The 22,762-nt window shown below is 44.2% G+C and overlaps 2 protein-coding genes across 4 annotated transcripts; both read right to left on the bottom strand.

Moving 5' to 3' along the window:
* Positions 1–489: 489 nt before the first annotated feature.
* TXNDC15 (thioredoxin domain containing 15) lies at positions 490–4,293 on the bottom strand. Of its 2 annotated transcripts, XM_021549480.4 has the most exons (5): positions 4,151–4,293; positions 3,720–4,072; positions 2,865–3,028; positions 2,540–2,670; positions 490–1,872 (listed from the first exon to the last, which is right to left on the bottom strand). In XM_021549480.4, the coding sequence occupies exons 1-5, from the start codon at positions 4,200–4,202 to the stop codon at positions 1,676–1,678; spliced, it is 897 nt and encodes a 298-aa protein (XP_021405155.2). In that variant the 5' UTR covers positions 4,203–4,293; the 3' UTR covers positions 490–1,675. The 2 variants fall into 2 exon arrangements, with proteins under 2 accessions (XP_021405155.2, XP_085447397.1); XM_085591271.1 differs by having other exon boundaries at positions 3,720–4,217.
* A 1,981-nt stretch (positions 4,294–6,274) lies between these two features.
* On the bottom strand, positions 6,275–18,411 carry C13H5orf24 (chromosome 13 C5orf24 homolog). 2 transcript variants are annotated; one of them, XM_021549428.3, is made up of 3 exons: positions 18,262–18,411; positions 10,522–10,951; positions 6,275–8,641 (listed from the first exon to the last, which is right to left on the bottom strand). In XM_021549428.3, exons 2-3 carry the CDS (start codon positions 10,946–10,948, stop codon positions 8,601–8,603), a joined length of 468 nt encoding a protein of 155 aa, XP_021405103.1. In that variant the 5' UTR covers positions 10,949–10,951; positions 18,262–18,411; the 3' UTR covers positions 6,275–8,600. The 2 variants fall into 2 exon arrangements, with proteins under 2 accessions (XP_021405103.1, XP_021405102.1); XM_021549427.3 differs by having other exon boundaries at positions 6,275–10,951.
* Between the last annotated feature and the right edge of the window lie 4,351 nt (positions 18,412–22,762).

Below are 22,762 nucleotides of genomic sequence, written 5' to 3'. Positions count from 1 at the left end.
CGTGCCCTGCAAGGAGGGGGGGGGACACCGATCTCTTCTGCCGTGCCTGCAGTGAGAGGACAGGAACTGGCCTGAAGCTGAGACTGGAGCATTCCGATCAGATGTTAAAGAAAACCTTTTCACTGTCGGGGCGGCCGGGCATTGTTCCGGCTGCCCAGGGAGGCGGTGGGGTTGCCAGCCGGGAGGGGCTCCAGAGGCGCGGGGATCGGGCGCTGGGCCATGCGGTTTAGGGGCTGGTCTGGACGGTCTAAAAGGTCTCTGTTAACCTTGATGTTGCCATGATTCGTGACACCTACCCCGGAGGAGAGCGGCCGGCCGCGGGTGGATTCTGTCACACAGTGAGCGGGCAGGTGTCATTCCCACCCCACTGAATCAGCCCCGTTCTGTTTGTAAAAACATCCCTGGTAGCGGTGTGGACGTGAGCACCGGGACAATCCAACCCTGGGCCTCTCAAACGAAGCAGATGGCCAAGGCAAGAATGCTCCAATCTATCGTTCACGGTCTTTATTAATAACATCCATCAGGCTTATCTTCAATAACACCGAAGTTTTACCAGTGCAGTTTCCTTTTTGGACACAGATATACATGACCTCTTGGTTTCCAGAGGAAAAGATAGAGCCAGCAGAGAAATTAATGAAGGGATTACATTAATTACATTGCGGGGATATGAGCTATCTGTTGAAAAATAAGTCTTAAGACTATCTTTGTTTTATGTTAATTTGCTCTCTAAACCACCCTATTAGGATACTTTGGCAAGCCTCCACCATGATAAATTTTATGCAATCACATAATCCAAACCCCACACAACATACCAGCCCATACCTTATTCAAAGCCCTCCATACTAATCATATCTAAAAAAAACCCATAAATTCTTTATGTAGCCTCAAGTGGAGAGTGTGGAACTAGCAAACATGGTATTAGAAATTTAAATAAACATCAAGGCTGGTCTTGCTATTTAGGCAGGTGAGCTGTAGTTCAGAAATTGCATGTTTTTACTTCTGAAAAATACATCTTAAAAGGTTACACTAAAAACCTGATTGATTTTTTTTAAAAGGACAATTAATACAATTTCATCCAACGGGAATGTGGTAAATAAGTTGTATACACACACAGGAATAGTGAGGTGAGCTTGGAAGTGACTCTAAATCTCACAGAGAATTGTTACTAAGTCAAAACTCAGAGTGAAGTGAATGAGAAAACCAGCACTGAACCCCAGTGCCAGAGGTGGGAACAGTCACCTCCATGGGAGTGAAAAATCATTTAAAACATCTTCATAGTTCATTTTATGGACAGTCAAACTAACGTACCAACACCTCCCTTCACCAGTGTTTGCCTTGTAGTGCCACACACAGACCAATGTGCTGTAAAAACCTTCCCTGATCTACAAATTGGAACTGCAACACTAATTACATCAAAATCCATTAAAAATAAGTAAATCAGAGCAGCTTAATAAATACTTTAGTTCATATTTTTTCATACTTGTTCACTTACCACTGGAATCGCTACAAATGTTCTTGTCACAGATTCAGTAGTTCATAAATAAAGTCAATTTTTAGTCATTATTATAAATTACAACCAACAAATTCAACAGTTCATTCTTAGGTACTTCTAGTCCATAGAAATCCCCACTTTACCAATAAGTGGAAAATTTTGTCCCTGTTTGAACCTCTGAAGTTATTCCTGATGTTCGTGCTCTTGCCCCGGGATGAGCCAGCGGATGCTGTCGGTGCGGATGGTGGCGTACATGACAAAGCCAGCCAGGAACAGCACCGAGAACAGGAGCAGCCAGTCTATGCCCTTCGTCAGAACACTTGGCAGGGGCCCCTCCCAGTCTTCCTCTGTCACAGCCACATCACTTCTGGCTTCTATCCCTAAAAAACAAAGTACTTGGTCAACATCATAATCACTAAATACAGAGTAGCTGCTTCTATCTTGAGCTTTGCTCCTGCTCCCAGACTAAGGCTCAAACACAGGTAGACTTAAAATTTTGGTGAGATTATCCTTGTACAATAACATATGCCCAGGATATGATTTACTGCTATAAAAACGTAGTGATTTTTATGGGAGAAGGCTTGTTCTGTCCTCCCACAGCACAACCCTGGACAAGTTGTGGGGGTGGACATTTAATTTAGCATGTTTCAGGAATCTCATTTTTGTGCATTTCTGGAAATGCAGATCCAGACAGCACTTCAGTGTGGATTAGAAGAGAGCTAGCTGAATGGCAGAGAGAGGTTAATTTATTTCACTCTCAATTAAATCTTTGGGCAGGAGGATATACTCCATCCTTCTGGCAGCCTCCCTAGCTAAACCCCAGCGTTCCCCCTGCTCTGTGACAGCACCCAAGGAGCTGAGTTCCTTCTCCCAGCACAGGCTGAAATCCAGCTCACTGCAGCAACTGATTAAGTGAACCTCTGCTAGATCCTCTCAGGGTTTTTATGACATTCATTTTAAAAAACACACACAGGGACAGGAAAGCCCAGTTTGGACCTTAAAGCCAGTCTGTTCTTCCCACTGGCAAACCAGGGCTGATTTACACACCTGTCTGGTTAAAGATGAAGTCTTTCAGGGTTTCCAGAGTTCTGTCTGTATGATTAAACCTAGCCATAGGTTTAGCACCTTGGAAAAGGAGAATATTTGGTACAGCCACTGTTCCAAATCTGGTTGATAAACTACAAAAACAAAAAATAAAGTATAAAGGAAATTAAATTTTCTGGAGGAAGAAATAAAGACAGTCACAATACTGAAGTGTCAGTTTCACTAAATAAAATTGTCAGTTTATATAGGGAAAAAAGGTCACTCCTGTTTTTAAAACTCAAAGCTAACAGAAATTAAGTGCAGCTAGAGCATAGGGAGTGTGAGTTACCTGCTGTGCTGGGATGCATCCAGTGCCAGGAAGCGAAGAGTTGGAAATGCTCGGGGCAAAGAGTTAAAATGAGGTGCCAGGCTGGCAGAAAAGCGGCACCACGGTGTGTAGAACAGGACCAATGTACAGTCACTGCTGTTTGGGTTCAGGAACTCCATGAGGTCCTTGGAGAAAGCATGAGAACAAGCATGGACAATTACATATTTAACAGGGTTAAATTCTGTGTAGGGATGCAGCATTCAGCAATCGATTACATACTTGGCAAAACCGATCAAGCAGCCTTACCTTTTGAAACAGGTGGAGAATTGCATATAACCTTTTTTAAAGGTTGCTTTAAAAGTTTATTACTTAAAAATATACATATACATAACCATTACAAGAAAAGAGCTGGCACTAATTGCCATTAACGATTTCCAAGTGAAACACCAGTCCACAGAGCAGAAGAGCTGGCAGTACCCTGCAGACACAGAGATAACAAACACAGGCACATGAAACGAGCCGTAACTCAATTTTTCCGGCCCAGAATGGCCCAAAAATATACATATACATAAGCATTACAAGAAAAGAGCTGGCACTAATTGCCTTTAACGATTTCCAAGTGAAACACCAGTCCACAGAGCAAAAGAGCTGGCAGTACCCTGCAGACACAGAGATAACAAACACAGGCACGTGAAACGAGCCGTAACTCAAGTTTTTTTTCCGGCCCAGAATGGCCCAAAAAGCCTCCTTGCCCAGTCATCTATTTTCTTCGGTAGAGCCGTTGCACAGGGAAATTCACTACGTGGAGCACTGAAAGCTGACGGGGCACCCTCAGCGCTCACACCAGCGCCGGGCAGTGCGCGGCCACCCGCCTACCTGGGACACGTTCAGGATCTGCAGCGTGAAGCGCTCGATGCCCGTCGTGTTCCTCTCGTCGCAGTTCACCTTGGGAGCCCTGGCGCCGTCGGTGCCGTTCTGCTCCTCAGCGGGCGCGGGCAGCACGGCCTCCAGCACCGGCTGCTCCCGGCCCGGGGCGGCCGCGGGGCCGCTCCCCGCCGGGCCGCACGCATCGCCCGCCGCATCGCAAACCCCCGCGGGGCCGCCGCTCGCCCCGGCCGGCACCGCCGACAGCAGCACGGGCTGCTCGGCCAGGGCGCCGCTGCCCAGCATCGCGTCCGCCATCTCGGCCGTGCGGTACCGCACCGGCTCGGCGCCGCTCCGCTCCGCTCCTGCGGGGAGAGAGGCACGGAGGGCCGGGTCAGCGCCGCGCCCCGCCCGCCCCGCGCACCCGCAGCCCCCGGCCGCACCTGCGGGAAGGGTCGCTCCGAGCCAGGCCAGCGCCAGCAGCAGCCGCCACATCCTCACCCACAGCCCCGCGGCCGCCGCCGCGTCTCCCCGGACAACGAGCGCTTCCGCCGGAGCCCGCGACACTTCCAGTTCCGCTGCCCCCGGACGGCCCCGGGAAGGGCTCAGCTCGTGGGGCGGGACAGCGCAGCGGGGCTGCGCTCCGCTCCCGTTGGGCACAACGCGGTGGCTTTAACCGAGTTTTCTCGCCGCCCCGCCGAGCCCCGAGCTGGGAGCGTTCAGCCCGGAAAAGAGAGGGCTTCGGGTGACCCGATTACGGCCTCTCAGTACCTGATGGGAATTTATAGGGAGGATGGGACAAGACTGTTTACAAGCGCGTGTTGTGACAAGGAAGAATGGTTTAGATTAGATAATAGGGAAAAAAATCTTTACCGAAATTATTTTCAGAAAAAATTTACTGCGAGCATGGTGCGCCCCTGGCACAGGCTGCCCAGAGCAGCTGTGGCTGCCCCATCCCTGTAAGTGTTCAAGGCCAGGCTGGACGGCGCTTGGAGCAACCTGGGATAGTGCAACGTGTCCCTGCCCATGGCAGGCGTGTGGAACAAGATGTTCTTTAAGGTCCCTTCCAACCCAAGCCACCCCATGATTGTGACCCCGCCTTGCAGGGCTGAGCCGCACGGTGATGCCCGGGCCGGCTGTCGGGCTGCTGAGGCTGCTGGAAGCATTTCACCGTTGATTTAAATCAGTTCAGGTCGGAAATTCTTGCAGCGAACAAGTGCCATCCCATGGCTTCGGCGGGCTGCTGCGACTGAGCAGTGATGCCTGTAACTCCAAGCCTGCTCTGGTACCAGCCCCAGCTCTTCCCACAGCCTGGCGAAGGATTTGCCTGCTCCCACCCTCGTTAGGAAGCACGGTCCCGTCTGGGAGTTGTCTGCACACAAACTGTGCCTTAACCTACAGCACGCTGGGGTAAGAGTAAAAGGCAGCAAACTATAAAATAGTTCTTGTCCAGCAGCTTATCAACCAAAGCTCCCAAGCAGAAAGGCAAGATAAATACTCCCATATTCCTTTATAGGAAATTGTATTTTTCATGTTGCAGAATTAGTTTTTACTTTATTTCAGTTTAATAGTGAAGCCTCAAGACTCTTTGGGACATTTTGAAAATGAACACATTACTTCCAGTGCTGCTATCTTTTTGAACACACTTCCTTAAAACTGCCAGCAGTGCACAATGAAATTTTGCCACAGCTCTGCATCTGTCAAAAACTGATAAGTCATGACTGAGGGGAGCATGAACCATGCACATGGGAATAGGGCAGGAAAAAGCAAGTAATTGTGTATAAATGAAGATGGGGGTCACTTATTACCGAAACTGGACGTTTAGCTTTGTTTTTACTCAGGTGTACTTCTCCAACTGTGTCATTCCTTACAGCACACATTTTCTCGCTTGAAGCTTTTTCTTTTGAAGTCAAATTTGCATAAGCACTAATAATGAGGACATAATAGTCTAAAAATAGAAAACATGAGGTTTGCACATAGAGGGAAAATATTTAATTAGATCAGCTGATATGGAACAAGCCTGAAAGCAAAAACACAAAGAGAATCCAAACCAGCGCAGACTAGCAAAGAACAAGCTGCCTCATTCCCCCTTCTCCTTATGTTTTTGTCAAAACAGCATTTTAACTTGAAAACAATTTCTTACTGTGAATTTAATCCTAACAATCTCCTTCCTGCCACAGCACAAACATACCTGGAATACAGGCAGAATAATGAATTATGACCACCATTCCATTAAAATTTTATTTATGAGTACTTTCAGTTTGATTTCCATGTGCAACAGAGGAAAAAGTTAGCAGCTGACTATTTATCTATACAGGGTTATAGCTCATTTCCTCCCCTTTTCTCCACTTTGAGCAAAAGAAGAAGTACAATTAAGTTAATGTCACATTGTTTTCAATTCATTAAAAAATAAGCAACATTCCTCTATCTCCTGACACTGGCAACTCAGTCTTTTTGCCTTAATGCAAATACATGTAACATGTCTGTAACAAGCAGGTAACGCTGTCAACTCGCATCTTCAACTAGAATTTAAAAGGTATTAAAAAAAAACAACAGGGAAAACCAGCTAGGTCTTAAAGTATTAACTTTATTAATAAATATACATCCATATGATGATGTAAATACAGATCATGAACACTACTCCATTCCCATACACATAATTGCACACGAGTAGCTCAAGTTCATGGACATAAAAACATACACAGTATCTAATCAGGCTTTTTACAGCAGAGGACAGGGTGCTGATACTAGTTATTTAACAGATTACTGTTACCCCCAAAGTAAACCTGTGGAAAAGCAAATGATGAAAGATTGAAGGAACAGAAAGTGGTTCAAATTTCAGAATACAGTTTCTTCTATTTCGGAAAAAAGTCACAAGGAGAAAGGTCTAGTCTTAATAATAAGTCATAAATATATGTAGCAGTGTTAAAATATATGCACTAAAATAGAGAAGAATGAACTTTTTGTAATCAGAAATGAAGTTTGCAGTTCCAAGTATTTATGATTGTTATCAGCTGTTTTATCTGTCAACTCTAAGGGTAGTGTGAAACATTATTATACATATAACAAAGAACAGCAGAGCCACAGCTAATGAAACCATTGCACAAATGACTTCACATTGCTCTGCCTTTTAAAGCTCTTCAAAACGGGGGAGGGAGTTAAAATTCTCACTGAATTACTCAGTGTATTGTAATTCCAGGTAATTCTCTTCACAGATACATCACTTTTCACTGACAAGGCTTGGTTGTGTCCTGACTGAATATTAAGATCCTTCAGACAAAATGAAAATATATTCATTCAGAAGAGAAATCTTTAATGGCTCTAGTTAATTTGATTACTTTAAACAAAATCCAAGATTTAAAGAACATTGCTTTAATGACAAAGCTAAGTGCTGATTTTAAAAATACCATCTTTGATACCAAAGTCAGCTGCTGATGGTATCTGATTTTTTTCTGCCAAAATATGATGCTAGCATCTTGAATCTGTCCAGTGCAAGACTTTATAGTAGCAAAATTATTTGGTTTTAAAGTTTAAGTAAATTTAATCAAGAAAATGAATAGTAGTTATTATATGTATCTTAAACAGTGAACTTTATAGCATCATTAAGGAATAATAGCAAGCTAATACATTTCATTTATGTATAAATAAGACATTAGAAACTTGATAATTAAAAGAAATTATTAAAACCTAAACTTGACATGTCGGTCTTCTGAACAGTGTTAACACACAACAGTGATCCTAGCTTATGAATAGCTGAATTATGATATATAATATAAAATAAGCAATTTACCTTACAAGTAATGTTTTCATACTATGGGGGGAAAATGCCAGTTTTCCCATTGGTACTAATAAAGTTTAGGCATTAACATGCTGTTTCAGTGTTTCTCATGGAAAAAAAAAAGTGTTGAAAAAAGCACAATGTATTCTGCAGAGTATACACAGAAGAACAGAAGTATTTGAAAATTCCATTTCTAGTCACTTTGAATCTCCTCTTTTTTTTTCCCCTTCACTGCATGGCACCAGTAAACTCTAGTCAGATATAAAATAAAGTAGAATTAGGAAATACCAGCAGTGCACTTCTGATCTCCTTCCTAAATCCAGAGAGCCAAGCAGCACAGTGCAGGCTCTCTGAACACTTTTCTATTTGATGTTCATCATTTCACAACTGACAACATTAATTAGTTTTTAGTGGGATTATATTTCATCTGATATAATTAATAAACACTGTAATGAACAGAAATTGCTTAGGTGATTTCATTATTTCATCAGCATACGTGAATACAAATTATACTAGCAGAACAGCAATACATCTGCATTATCTCCTGACACACAGCACAGCACCATTGAGTGGATGCACAAGTGAGGAACGGACAGGAGCAAACAGGATCAACAGGAGGAGGTAAGGAGTGGAGTTTTTCCAAGGTACAGTGGTGACATGCAACACGTTCCTTGCCAGCGAGGTGTGACACTCCTGCAGTTACACATTCAGCTGAAGAGGACTGCTTGCCCAGCTGAGTTCAGGAAAGAACTTAAAGCAGTCTTTTGTTGAAAAATTATCTGATTAAAAACAGCCAATAAAACACAGATCCTGAGGGTGAATGAACTCACATTAGCATTTTGCACGTGTCAGAAGTTACATCTTCTGAGAGAGACTGCTAAATTTCAGACTTGCGAGTTTGTTGAGGAACAGAACGTACAACTGGATTTCAGAGCTTCAGCATGAAGAAACTATTCCTTAGTAGCAATTTAGCTGCCATTAGTTCATCTACTGACTAAGGAGCCATCCAGTATAAGTTGAGGTTCATTGTCTTAGTTGCCAGTCCATACACAGTTCCCCCAAAACAATTCAACACACCTATTGTAAAGTACAGCAAAAGTCCAGCTCAATATGTGTTAGGCATCACTGGAACACCTGAAGGCTTGCTGCTTTTTTCCTGACAAAAAAGGTATGAGACATGACATCTGTTTCTTAAGTTGTCATCACTGAAATCAAGAGGTCTAGTCAAAATGACAGCAGGCCAGAATAGCATTTATGTTAACAAAAATGACCATCGTTACCCATTCAGCATAGGCTCAACCCAAATATTATACGCCCCCCAAATCTGCAAAATCTACATATTCCCCCTCCCCGGGTATTTCAAGCTACAAATATATCATAAAGTCATTTTATATGTGAAATTACTTAAATGTAAACTTTCTTCCAGATTAAAAAAGAAAAAAAAAAGATGAAAATTAATTTAGAATGAACACTATGTAACACTGAGGACTATTTTTTTTTTTCTTTTGAAGTCTGGATTAAAGTATTTTACACAATCACACTCACACATTCTCCCACACTTAAAAAAAATTACACACATCCAGTTGAAAAATGGAACATTTTTTTGGGAGGAGGGGAGGTTTTAGTTTGAGTCAAGAAAGTATTTATAGTTAACCAACAACATTTTTTTCTTGCTTGCATGCATAGATGAATTCTCTATATCTGGGATCTAGCAGTGCAGTAAACTGCATCCTGTTTGCATCAGCTATACAGTTTGCTTTTATAAATTATGAAAATGGTGTCCTTTGGTAGATATATAAGCTTCCATAACTTAAATATAGTATAAATGCCTAACAATGAAATAACTATTTCCAGGAATATCTGGCAAAACTGAGTCTAAAAATTTGGCAACAGTGTCTATTTAAAAAGTTTAATTTGTAAACATTATAGGTTATTACTTTAAAAGCTATTAAACTGTCACCATCTAAGCACAGATTTGAAAGGCAAAAGCCAGCGTAAATAGCTATTTACAGATTTAAGAACATATTGTTTTAATATTAATCAAGTGCCTAACTAGAATGAACAGTACTTAATTTCTTACAAAATTTTTCAAATTCCAAAGAATTATTTGTGGTTTGGTATATGTATTACTAGGCATTTCAAAATTACCCAGCAGAATCCTGTAACAGTGTAATTAAAGGAACAGCTCTCACCTAATAGCAAAGTAACATGTCTTTGTAAGGCGCTGTGAAGCTGTAACACACGGTACATATACTCAGGATTGTTTAATATCTTCCAAAATATTTTTGGAGCATTAGTTGAAACTCACTTAATGCTACAACTCCAGAAATAAAAGTCACTGGAAATCACTTTAGGAAAAAAGGTTGGGGTTTTTTGTTTGTTTGTTTGTTTAAGATTTAAGTCTATTTTAAGTATATCTGAGGTCTGTAGAAAGTCCTGCAGAAGTGGAAAATGTGGCTTGCCACTTTATCAGTTTTTCTTACCAAGTAAGAACTTTACTGGCTAAGTTGCTTATTGTGGCATAGGCCACATCATGAACCATCAGCCAGCTAATTTCTGTCCTCCTTATTTCAATTATTTAATGCATAACATACATCTAGATTTATGTGAAACTGAATTTAAAACTAGGGACATGAACATTACTTAAATATTGACACCAAGGCATAATGTACCATTTTAGACTTCCTTATAAATTATGATTTTAAATCAATAGAAGCTGCTTTAAACCAAAGCCTTCCCAACATTCTGTAAAAGTTATTAAATGCACCTGTAGGTTATGGCATTATTGGAATAAAACCTAGAAGCTCAGACTTAAGCAAACATTACAAGAAAACTCAAGAAACATGCCCAAAATCAGCATAAAGCAGATTAGTAAGGAGTTACTCATTCCCTCCCTTCATTCATTAGGCTGTTTGATTTTGCTGCTAGTTTCACCAGCAGCATGCACTCCTCTGTTATGCACCATAGGGTAAGGAAAAGCTGCACTGCCACAAGTATAATTTAGATTTGCAAGCCGTGATAGAGCTTTAATGCTACCTGGAGGTCTGCCTGGGCTGACTTTGTATCCTGCTGCTTTAGTTGTACCCAAGGGTCTGCCTGGACTTGTCTTAAATCCAGCTGCTTTGGTGGTCCCCAGGGGTCGACCTGTGCTGGTTCGGTACCCTGCTGATTTCGTGGTCCCTGACGGCCTTCCACGTTTCCCGGAGCGGTTGAGGTTTTTCTTTTTCTTTAGTTCATCTTTTGTCTCTATATTCCTGCCACTTGTGGTCTGCAAGTGGGGGTCGTTCAAGGCATCTTGTCTCTGGCAGGCAATGGGTTTGTGGCTGACTGCGTGGCTGTACTTGCTCTGCTGTGTGGCGTAGAGGTCAAACTGATCCGCAGCCCTCACACTGTCTTCATTCAGGCAAGAGCTCTTGCCGGTCCCACAGAAAGCTGGATTACTGCTGGCAACCGGGTGCATCATTTTCTACCAAAAACAGGAGAGGGAAATACTTATCAATATATCATAATACTGCAGTGTTCCACAAAAGAGAACCTCTCAAAAGCTACCTCTGTTTCATAAATTAGTCCAAACTACTTTGTCTATTTTTAGTAAACAGTACTGATGTCAGTAAATTAATTCTGAAATGAGTTTTATTAAGCCTTCACTTGCGGTTCTGCACAGTAACCTTTACACATACTTAAAAAGGAGATTTTAAACCACTTATTATTACTTAGGTGTAATTAGGGACAAAGTAAGTTAAAAAATTGAACAACAGCATTTCATAAACCAAGACCTACAATATTTGCTCGTCTATGATTCCAAAACCTTTCTAACCAAGTATCATTTTAGTTGTTCTATCTCTAAGATTAATATGTGACTCAGCTGTAAGCCAAACAAAGATATAACTCTCTTGATATAATAGACACAGGATCCTAAAGATTTTTTTTGTTTGCTTAACTGCAGCAAAAGAATGAAATGCAAATCAGTTTTCTTATTTCATGTCACAATTAATGTCGAAGAAAGAAACACATGAGGCATTTGGCAACACAATGGTGCCATAGTTGGGAAAGCAGAGGGATGAAATGAATTTGTAACGAAGTACAAGATGCTGGATTGCAGAAATGCCACTGCTGTCCTAGTTAGGAGAGCACGTACAAGCTGCTAGCAATGCCAGCACTGAGATACGTTGACATTGATGGCATTGCCAACAACTCCAGGAAATAAAGCAATTACATCTTCCATTCAACTGGTTCTACAACTTAAATAAGCTGCAAATACTCAAAGTCTAAGATAATATTTAGCCAGGCTGAAGACAATATTAAGCCAATAAATAATCTGGCCCTTCAGAGTATTTCTATGTCTTACAGCCACACTTAAGACACCAAAAATGTCTTCCCATGTTAAATTTCTTAAGTAGATAAAGTCTGGAAGATTTATTATCTTTTCCCTACAATAGCTTTGGAATATCACCTACAGCAACATAATTTAAACTCTAACATTGATTACTGAATTTATTTGGCAGTTACAAATGTTTCCTGCCAGCCAGAGAGAAAGCACACAGCACAGTCTATTTACCCTGGAGTAAATCCCCGTGCTCTTTTCTCCTGATTACAAAGGATACATTCCCTGTTGGAACACTCAATCTACCCTGGCTTGTCAAGTGCACATTACAGTGTGCATTACTCTTGTGCAAATATATGATTATGGGTTTATGTCAAATAGTGAAATTATGACAGTAATATAGTTTAAATATTAGATGTTCTAGCAGAGATAATCCAAGTGCTACAATCCTGGTGCATTGCATGGGGTACAGTAGAACAAAAGTGAAAACACTGTTATTGCAGCTGTTAACGTCCAAGCCAAACAACTAAGAATAGTTTGCAAGCCTGCACTTAGCAAAGGACAAAGGAAATAAGCTCAGGTCAGGAGACCAGACAGAAGGTCTTATCTGTGCAGCAATACAGAAGGAAGCTTAGTGTTTTCTACAACTCACAGTCAAAAAATGTTACCTTTCTTTAACCCCACTAAAAAAGTGCCTGCAATTATCACAAAAAATACCTGAGATTTTTCATGATCTGTAACTGCAAACATGAGGGTTCCATAATGTTCTTTTGCTGCAGAGAGTGTAAAGCCCAGCAGCTCTGAAAGGCAGTTCAGCTGTTTGTTGATCCACTAGAGTAGTGACCAGCATTCTTGTCTCAGTACTCATTTTGAACACAGGAATACTGGCTTTGGCCCCAAAAATCTGCTCCAAGCTCAACTGCCACAAAGAAGGATCGGCCCAGTATCCAAGGAACACACCAGAGCTGGGAGAAGGCACTAGATAAAAGCAGGGGCTCCTGGTATTTCTCATTAAACCAACCAGGCTCACGCTCACTCCTGTGTTACATTCTTATTCTCTGCTTCTTCTCCTCATTACACTTGGGGGGATTTTTCCATCCATCTTTCTGGGGGAGAGCCATCACAAGCACTCCTAGACAGTGAATATATTCTGCTGAGGCTGATGAATGCTGGAGCTGCATCACCATATGCATGTGCTTTGTGTCTACTGCAATACCACTGACAAACACTGACTTCACACACAAGCCCTGCCTGATGATACTTTACCTTCCATCTGGCAACAGCCAGCATTACTGGAATGGATGAACGAAGAAAGACAGTACAAATCAGTAACTGTTTAAAATTTCTTTCTAGAGAAAGCTTAACAAAACCCCCAATCTCAGTGGAAGATTGCCAATAGGATTTTTTTGAATGCATTTCCCCCCATCTCTGCACCATTTTTCAACAAACCATGCAAATTTCAAGTAGTAGCCAAGGTTCCTCTTTTATCTTCTTTAAGACTTTTTTTGAGAAGTTTTTAAAAGGAAATCTGTAATCAAGCTTAATTGCCCTAGCATGGAATCTCCAGCATAATTTTCCCTCATTCACATTACAGTAGGGAATAGAAGAATGTAGAGAGTCTATCTGCGGAGTGGAAGCAGGTTTCTTGGCAGGGAGATATACAGTATAAAAGAAAATTGGAATAAAATGCAAAGCTATGTCAATTTAAAAATTACACTCTAGCTAAACTGTATAGCTAAACACATACAACTTTGTGTGCAATCATTCTTGAATAAAACCCTCCAAAAAGTTTCCAATAAGATAGAACTTTCTCATTTTAAACATGTAAATAGACCTGTAAAATATTTGCAACAGTTTACTTAAATCAGTTTTTAAACTGATTTAACTGACTGGCTCTGAATATCGCTGTATCAACAAACAGTTAAGATCAGGCACTGCAACAAGGAAATTAAGTTGTATTTCAAAAAGATTTGCTGGAAAGTGACTGTGGAGGATTTTCTGTATGGATCTTTTAGTGCCTAGTAATTTAGATCCATACAAGTGCTGGGGAAGGGAGGAGGCACTGGATAAGCTGGCTTTGGGAAAGGAGAAGCAGCTTCTCACGCAAACAAAGCACAGAAGTTCCACCACTGCTAGAAAGAAACAGGACAATCCAGCTGGGACCCATAAAGCTTTGCTACAGGGGGATGTCTGGACATGGTCATGACCCCCACTCGTATCCCTGAAATACAGCTTAGCATACAGCTCCAGCTCACAGCTGCTAAGGCTCCTGGTATTGTTATGGCCCATCTCTCTCTCCAGGCTTTCCTCCTGCAGGAAATTCCCATTCATGACCTGTTCACCACACAAAACTGTAATATCAAAGCTACTCAAATCAGATTACATAAAAACATCCTCCTGGGCTGTGATGTGATGCCATCTTTAGATTTCAAACATCATACCTTGCCTTCTTCACGGGCATGACTTAGCTGCCAGTGTAGACAAGATGAAACCTTTGATAAGCAGAGAAGTTCACAAGGCCTCCCAGAACAGGCACTTGCTCAGTAGTTATTTTATACTGAGTACTGGACCTGAGACCCATTATCTGCCCTGAGCAGAATAATCAGCTCCAGCACAAGCAGCAACCGCCTTCTGTGGCCTGGTGAGTGCCAGAACAGATCTGACTCAGCAAGTATCTCTGACTTCTGCTAAAACACACCTGAATCATAGCAAAACTGCATAAAGCTCAAAGTCCACCTATATTACAGCTTTCCAAATGATGAACACCAGGAAGGGTGAACTCCTCACACCAACAGAGACAATTTTGATTTTAATGAGGGTTAGTATACAATACCCACTCGTTTTTCTGAGGTTTTTCACCGCTGAGCTTGCAATAGTTTCCACAGTATCAATGGGGCTGTGGGAGGCTGTAGCAGCACATTTTCATCATCATGCAACACGTACGAAGTATGTGACTCGCTACTTAACAACACCAGCAGCCACAAGCATCACTTGTGCAGAGCTCTCTGAAGGTCACTGTGGCCAGTGAAGGCCGCGGGAGCGCAGCACAGGCTGGCTCTGTTCAGGATCCCTCATAAAGGACGCTCTATGCTGAGCTCCACGGCCCTGCAGTGTCACAGGGCTCCTCTGCTTTGCAGGGGGGGTGAGCAGCAACAGCAGCAGGAGGAATATTTTCCCTTTCAAGACCACAACAGAAATATGGTGTCAGTTCTCTTCTTCTCTCTTAGGACAGCGTGTGTGAGAAATCCTTTCATCACTCACTAAGAATTCTATCAATTTAAATGTTTTTCACGTGTCCCTTTTATTGTCAGCTCCTTTTCTACACATTAACTCTTGCTAATGCAGGGCCTTACCCAGTTTTTAAACCTCTGTAACTGCTTGCTTTCACAAAGATACATCTTACCTGGAGTACTCACATAAATATAAGTATTTTAAAAATACTAAGTATTAAATTCTATCAGTGGCACAACATACACTGTAACACCTGAATGTACAACTGAAATCTTAACTTGTGAAGTTTGATAACCAGCTTTTCTACACTGTGCTTATGAAGCCCTTTCTGCAGTTGGTGCATAATATGTGTTTTCTCAGTGTTTGACATCAGATAAAATGCCAAAATATAAGAAATAATTTCTTTACAGCAGTGACTTCCTAGAATTACTGCATGACAACATAAGTCTGCAAATCAAGAGACAACGTAATTTTGGAATTTTGGTTATTCTTAGAAATCAAGAGTTCTCCAAGCAATACAACTTACAAGTATGGTCCTTCCCCTGGTGACCCAGAGTCATTTTCTTATATGACAGAAGTTAAGAGAAGAGTTATTTGGAGCTGAAACACCCACCCCCTTCAAATTCCCCTTCCCCAGACGGGCTAGGCAGAGTGGGAGCCTTCCCCCATCAGTATCTGTGCCTCCTGCTCCTCACCAGAGAGCTGCAACCTGGGTGTGGTCTCTGTGCCCCCGGGAGTTCAAGTCTTTTGACTCAGACACCCCAGGAGAAACAAAGCTCTCCAAAGCCTAAGCACCAGCTTTGTATTACAGACAAAGCTCAACTGCTCTCACAAAGAGTTGATGTTGGCAAGCACCACTAGGCTAAGTGTAAAGTAAACTGAACTTTTAGGGTTCACTCATTATTTGATTGCAAAACCAGGCAAACAAGTAATTGTTGGCTTCCTAACCCTAAAAAACAAATAACCCAAATCCAAGGGCAGTTTCACTAGATGCTAACATGAGCAAAGGTGTCAGCTGACTTTTTCCCACCCCAAAATTAAGATAATATATGATGACGATGATGATGAACAGGACATCTTGAAAGGCTTAAGACAGCTTCACAAAAATTAAGGAAGATGGCATCAATGATTTAATTATCTGTGTACCCCAGCCACACTGACACAACTGACAGTTTGGTTTCATAATCAACAGAAAAACCACTCTGAATCCGCCCTTCTTCTGAACAGGACAATCTTGCCCTTTCCTCTTCTTCCACATTCCCACTCCTTCTGCCAACACTAACTATTGTGCAAGGCCAGGACAAAACAACACCAGGGATCTGATCCAGGTGAAAACTAATCCAACAAGAAAGCAAAAGCAACAGTGTGTAGGCACGGGGGCAAGAGAGTAACAGAAACCCACATTTCCATTAGCACAGAGACAGTGCCAGGTCAGCCTAAGCCACATTACTCACTGGCTGCCACTGACCCCACCCCCTGGTACTGTTACTTAAAAAAAATAACAAGATCTCAAAAAGATGGCCTTAGCAGACTTCAGAGACCTGGATGACAGGCATGACAAGTCCGAAAGACAGCACAGGGAATGGAGGTTGCAGAAAAACCCCAGAGCTGGGGATGGAGCAGCTCAGAATCGAGGCAGCCATTAGGCCAGACAGACTGGCTCAGGAGAGTGAGGTGAAACTGCACCCTCATTATTCTGTGGTTCTGCAATTACCAAACTTCAAGGCAAACCAAATATGCATATGAATGATGGAGCAGGTAGAGGTGGATCTTTATAAAGAAAGGATTATTAGTGTTTGTGAATTGTCCATTCACCTGAAGGGGCTATTCCGAAAAGGAACAGCCTTTTGGGAATTGGAGCAGTCCTTGCCATAGCCTAGAACAAGGGCTTTGAGGAGCTGGAGATGCTTATTCATCTCTGTGGGTGTTCTCGCCCACTGCTCTTCTCCCCAGGGCTGCAGCCTCAAACAATAGCTCCAGAGGTAAGAGGTGCTCATTCATCTCAGTGGGTGTTCTCACCTACCCTCTCTTTTGCCTAACCTGCTACCACAAAAGGACTTTCAAACTTAAGAGATGGATCCAGTATCTCCTTCCTGATGTGCATTTTCACACTGCTTCTCTGTGGCCAGGCCATGCAGAAGGCTCTGGGCACCTGTCCACATACCCCAGCAGTGCAGATGGGGTCTGAACACCTGTCCACACATCCAAACACAGCCACAGCAGCGTCCTTGTGTGAGACTGCTGAAAGACAAAGTCTGCTTGTTGAATCTGTTCAACAATGGCCAATGGAAAAACATGTTGGATTTTTTTTTAATTTAAGACTGCATCTTAAATATGAGGGGTATGAATACAGCCACACACACATACACACAAAATTCTAAGAGAAACTGTGGCATCTGAAGACTGAAATAGAAATAAACAATAATTTAAGAAAGATTTTAACAGAGTGCCCCTCCTACCCTTCCATTTTACACAAATAAAAACCACATGGATCAAAATAACTGTGAATCCAGGGAGAACTGCACAAAAATTTAATGTGCAACTATACAGTAATTAATTACACCAGAAGGACTATGCACAAGCAAGAATGCACTAAACTATCCGTAAGTGAACACGAGAATACACAGCGCTGACACATGTTGTATCAGCAGGCAAAGAGGCACAGAAGGGACAGAGTGAGGCTCTCCAGGTACCCCGATGTGCAGGTGAAGAAGGCATCCGCTACTCAGGTGTGTCAGGAAATACCTCCACGGGCTGTAGGCACACACCCAGATGCCCCACGAGAACGGGATGCTCTAAGTAAACAGCCCCGCACGCAGCTGAGGGTGCCGAACAGGGGGAACAATTGCCGGCCGCAGGCTGGAGAGCAGGAGGGCCCGGGGCCGGCTGGGGGACAAAGGGGCGGCACACCTGCCCGCGCCTCGGCCGCGGCGGGGCCGGCCCGGCGCGCCCCTGCCCCGCGCGGGGGGCGCGGGCCGGGCCGGGCCCGGCGGGCGGGGACGGCGGGGCCGGCGGCCATGGCGCAGCTCCCCCCGCGGGGCCCGGGCCCGCACCCCGGGCCGAGGAGACCGCGGGATCGCCCTCGGCAGCGGCGAGGGAGCGGAGCGGGGAGAGGAGAGCTCCGCTCCCCTCCCCCGCCGGCCGCGGCTCCATCTTGCCCGCCCGCCGCCTCCCACCGCGCGGAGCAGGGGCCGGGGCCCGCGGGCCCGACCCGCACCTACCTGAGAAGCTCGGGGCGGCGGCGGGCGGAGCGGCCGCCTCCCCACACCGCGCCGGGCGCTGCAGGGAGGGGACGGGCGCAGGGAGGGAGCGGCGCTGCGGCGGGCGCGGGCGGCGGGGCGGGCGGGGCGCGCTCCCGAGCGGGACCGCGCTGCGGGGGCGCGCGCGGGGCGGCGCCGCCGAGGCCCCTCCCGCCGCCGAGGGTCGCGGCCGCGCGGCCGCCGCCATTTTGTGGGGCGGGCGGGCGGAGGTGAGGCTGTGAGGGCACCGGCGTGAGCCGAGTGCGGGAGGCACCGGGCACGGCCCCGCACAGCCCCGTGAGGCACCGGGCACGGCCCCGCACACCCCCGGAACCGAGTGCGTGAGGCACCGGGCACGGCCCCGCACAGCCCCGTGAGGCAGCGGGTACGGCCCCGCACACCCCCGGAACCGAGTGCGTGAGGCACCGGGCACGGCCCCGCACAGCCCCGTGAGGCAGCGGGTACGGCCCCGCACACCCCCGGAACCGAGTGCGTGAGGCACCGGGCACGGCCCCGCACACCCCCGTGAGGCACCGGGCACGGCCCCGCACAGCCCCGTGAGGCACCGGGCACGGCCCCGCACACCCCGAGGAGCCGAAAGGCATTACTTTGGTGCTTCCATCACTACCGTTTGGATAGAGCAGTGTGGCATCTTCTGTGCCAACAGCACACACACACAGGCTCGCTTGGGGTGGAAAACAGCTCTGGGGTCACCGAGCCCAAGCTGTGGCCAAGGCCACCTGGTCAAACAGACCATGGCACTGAGTGCCACATCCAGTCTTTGCTCAAACACCTCTGGGGGCAGCGACTCCATCAGCTCCACTCCACCTCACGCTGCAATCCATTACAAACAGTCCAGCTTCAGGGCTGCTAGAACGATGTATTCCATGAGTTCTGTCCCTGCTGACTGCAGTGAGAGCAGCTGCCGTTTCCAGCGTAGCTCACACGGGGTTGGGCCCATGGACCATCGGTGGGACTGATGGTTATTAAGTACTCTGCTTTGTTTTGTCCATCCGTGTTCTGAAGAGTTCAGTCTCGCAGCAGCACTTCCTTATAAACACAATTTCATACCCGCAAGCAGGAACAGCAGCTGCAGGAATTGCAACTTCAACTGTTTACAAAAACATCCCATAGAAACATTTTAAGTGCCCAGCACATTTCACCATCCAACCTTTTGCCCACTTGGTGGAGGGCTGTGACCAACATATTTTTTAATGCACATATTAATGTAACATATTCTTGTCCTTCTTGGTCCAGGGTCTGAATGACCACATTGGTCTTTAAATGACTGACACACAAAAGAGCCTGAAAAATATGGTGTATTATTCAGATGAGGTTTTAGATCATAAAAGCAAAAAAAGACCAGGAAATAAGAACCTGCACAAATGGTTAATTCTGCTTTAAAAAAATATTTTCATCTCCTGCTGTTGTTTGAGGAGTAGACTGCTGTACTTCAATACTAAGATATTCCATTTCTACAATACTTGGAGCTCTTCAGGCCAAAAATTGCTGTGAAACATCCTGCCAAGATGATGATTCGTATTCTAGCCATTTCTTCCTAATGCATGCAGGAATCCTCACTTGCAATATAAGAAAGCAGCAGGGAAAAGCAGCATTTATTTAGCTTAATTTAGCAAATGATTCAGTTTATTTACAAAGCTCATCTTTTCTGCTCTTCAAACGCCTGTTGGAAATGCCAATGAAAAATGGTTCAGTTTGATACCTTTTCAGTATCCTGTTATTTGCAGTATTTTAATCTGGAAGGTGATGAAGTCAGGCTGGGCTTATCCTCCTGATTTCTGCAGAAACTGTGGTCTCAACAGAGCACAGAAGCCATCAGACCCTAGAGGAGTGGACCTGCAGTGAGGCAGTGAAAGGCTCCATCCCGAGCTGTTGTCAAGGCTGTTGCTGGCAGAGCAGAGCAAGATCTAATTGTCTGACCTGGAACTGGCCATGGCTCTGTGATGGCCAGGTTGGTGTCACTGCCCTGCACCAAACTCCAGGCAAACCCACACCAGCTGAGCCAGCTCAAATTGTCATCTGGTAGCAGCAGGGCCGGGTCACCTCGTGTGAAACTGCACTGGTAACAGGGACCAAATTCTGATAAACTGCTCTGCTACGGTCTTCTTTTGTCACAGCTCCCAGGGCTTGGAGCACGGATGTTCCTCTGTTGTGAATCTGCTTCCTCCTTTTCTTCCTCTAAAGGACTGACTCATTAGCAGTACCCAATGATTGCATTAATTATCTGTAAGATAAGTGATGCAATGAAATGTTGAGCCTTCCCACATCCAAACCACAAAATGCCATTCTCCTACTCTCTCGGGGGATTTTGCCGAAGGATACACATTTTCAAGGAGAGGAAGGGCCTCAAAGCACAAGTTCCTTCTGCCAATACAGGAGCTTCTCACCAGTCCTGGGCTGCAGAGCATGCTGAGCAAACAAGAATTCAGTATGGCAGCTGCCACAACCTCCTCTCTGTTTAACTGTGAATTATTTGAGCTGGTAATTTCTACAAATTCACTTCCTAGCTAACATGCTCAGGCAAAGGAAATGTAGGTTTTAATGAAAACCCTTAATCTTAACTCTAAGTGTAACATTTTCCTTGCTTGGCCATTCATTTCAGAAGAGTTACCATGGGGTATTTACTATTTTGAGAAATGTTTGTGATTATGAACTTCATATTTAGAATGGCCAAAGTATAAAATAACTTCCACAGTAGGTTATTAATAATTTCTTAGCTCACTAGAACAATTTAGATCTGAGATGTTAATTAATTTGCCTCTGCTTATGCTGGTCAGCTTAACAATCTTGTATCTTTCAGTTCAACGAAAGAAAAATATTTAAATCTGTTTCAGATGAAAAGTCTCAGAGAACCAATGTTTGGGTGGCAATCACTCAGACTAATGGTCATTTATTTAAAAACAATTGTTTCCACTGTAGCTAAAGCTATGAAAACAAATCTTCCTGCCTAACATTGTATAAACATTGTACATTTTGGGACAAATTTGAATCCAGCTGTGCCCCTTTTATTTCTGCATTTTTAGGTTGCTCTCTGCCTCCACTCCCCCATACAACCAGCCATGGTTAGCTGGAAGCCAGAATTTATTCTGCAAACGCCCAGGGTCTAAGAACACAAACTTGTTTAAGCTGAGACCATATTTGGAAGAGATCTGGGTCAAGGAAAATAATCAAAGGAAAGGCATTCCTGGAGCATCACGTGAGGAGGCCACAGCGGCACACTGGGCCTGGCGCTAATGCTCAGGGACATCCCGCAGTGCCTCCCTGCCCCTGAGAACCACCTCAGCAGCAATCTGGGGCAAAGCCAGCCCCTTGGAAACAAGGTGTTCAGCAGCACACCATCCATGGCAGAAAGTTAAAAACTAATCCAGACCAGCTCCACAGGCTTCATCCTCATAGCCACAGGTACCTGTTTGTAATCCTGCCATGACTTTGGCTGAAGCAATGACCATTACTTACAACTGTAAGCATGCCTGAAGGACTGAAACACCAAAGTGTTCTCTAACTCCCTGAAATTCCAGCGTTCTTTTTCTTATTTTAGGAAGCCTTTGGAGTTTGTTTTCTATTTGGTTTTTGTTTTTGGTTTTTGTTTTATATTTGGCTGCCACAATTGAAGAATTTCAGGAAAAATTTGCTTAACAATTTTTTTTTTCCTCCACTTGGAAGACTTGAGTAGAAAAACCCCTACAGATGGTACTTTTAGCCTGTCAATAGTTTATTTAATTAGCAGCCAAATGTACATTAACTAAATTGCAGTGCTTTCATTGTACAAGTAAAATCTCTAGCAGCCAGCACAGGCAACAGGTACAGAACATGATGGCTGTGATCAACACTCACTGTGCAGGTTTTTGTTTATAGCATAAATTCAGCATGCAAAATCGGCCTTGAGCTGCCTCTTCTAAATTAAAGGTGTCACCATGAACCTTTTAGTTCAGGGAGTATAACATTCTGAACTGTGATAGCACACATTTTTTATCTTGCTGTGAATTTTTTTCCCCCAACACTAAATACTGGATTTAGTCTCTCCCGTTTTCATGCCTTGGGCATTAATCCTTTGCAGGGGTGGTGGTTTCGGGGGTTACTGCTGTTTGAATCTCTGATGGGTCACTTGCATGGAGAATGAGGGAGCTGGGCTGGGAGCAGGGATCTCACCCTGCTTTCCCTCCCTGGTGTGAGCCTGCTGCACAGTGACACCACCATATTATGTGACATGCAAGATAAAGGTCATTCATGATCCAGTGCCAAATACTTTTATCACTTATCCACCCTAAACATCACTGTTCACTCACTGAGAGCATAGAGGCTCTTGAAAGCTGGTAGCATTATCAGCTGTGCAGGTAACAGAACAAGCTCTGCTGATGTGTATTTAAAAGGAAAAAAAAAAACCAACCAAAAAATCAGCATTCCTGTGCTCTTCCCACAACTGGCAATGTGAATCTGACCAGAGCAGATTCCCTGGAAAGCA

The sequence above is a fragment of the Lonchura striata genome, chromosome 13 (assembly GCF_050655825.1).
Source record: "Lonchura striata isolate lonStrDom1 chromosome 13, ASM5065582v1, whole genome shotgun sequence".
Lineage (NCBI taxonomy): Eukaryota > Metazoa > Chordata > Aves > Passeriformes > Estrildidae > Lonchura > Lonchura striata.
This window is presented reverse-complemented; position numbering and strand designations above follow the sequence as displayed.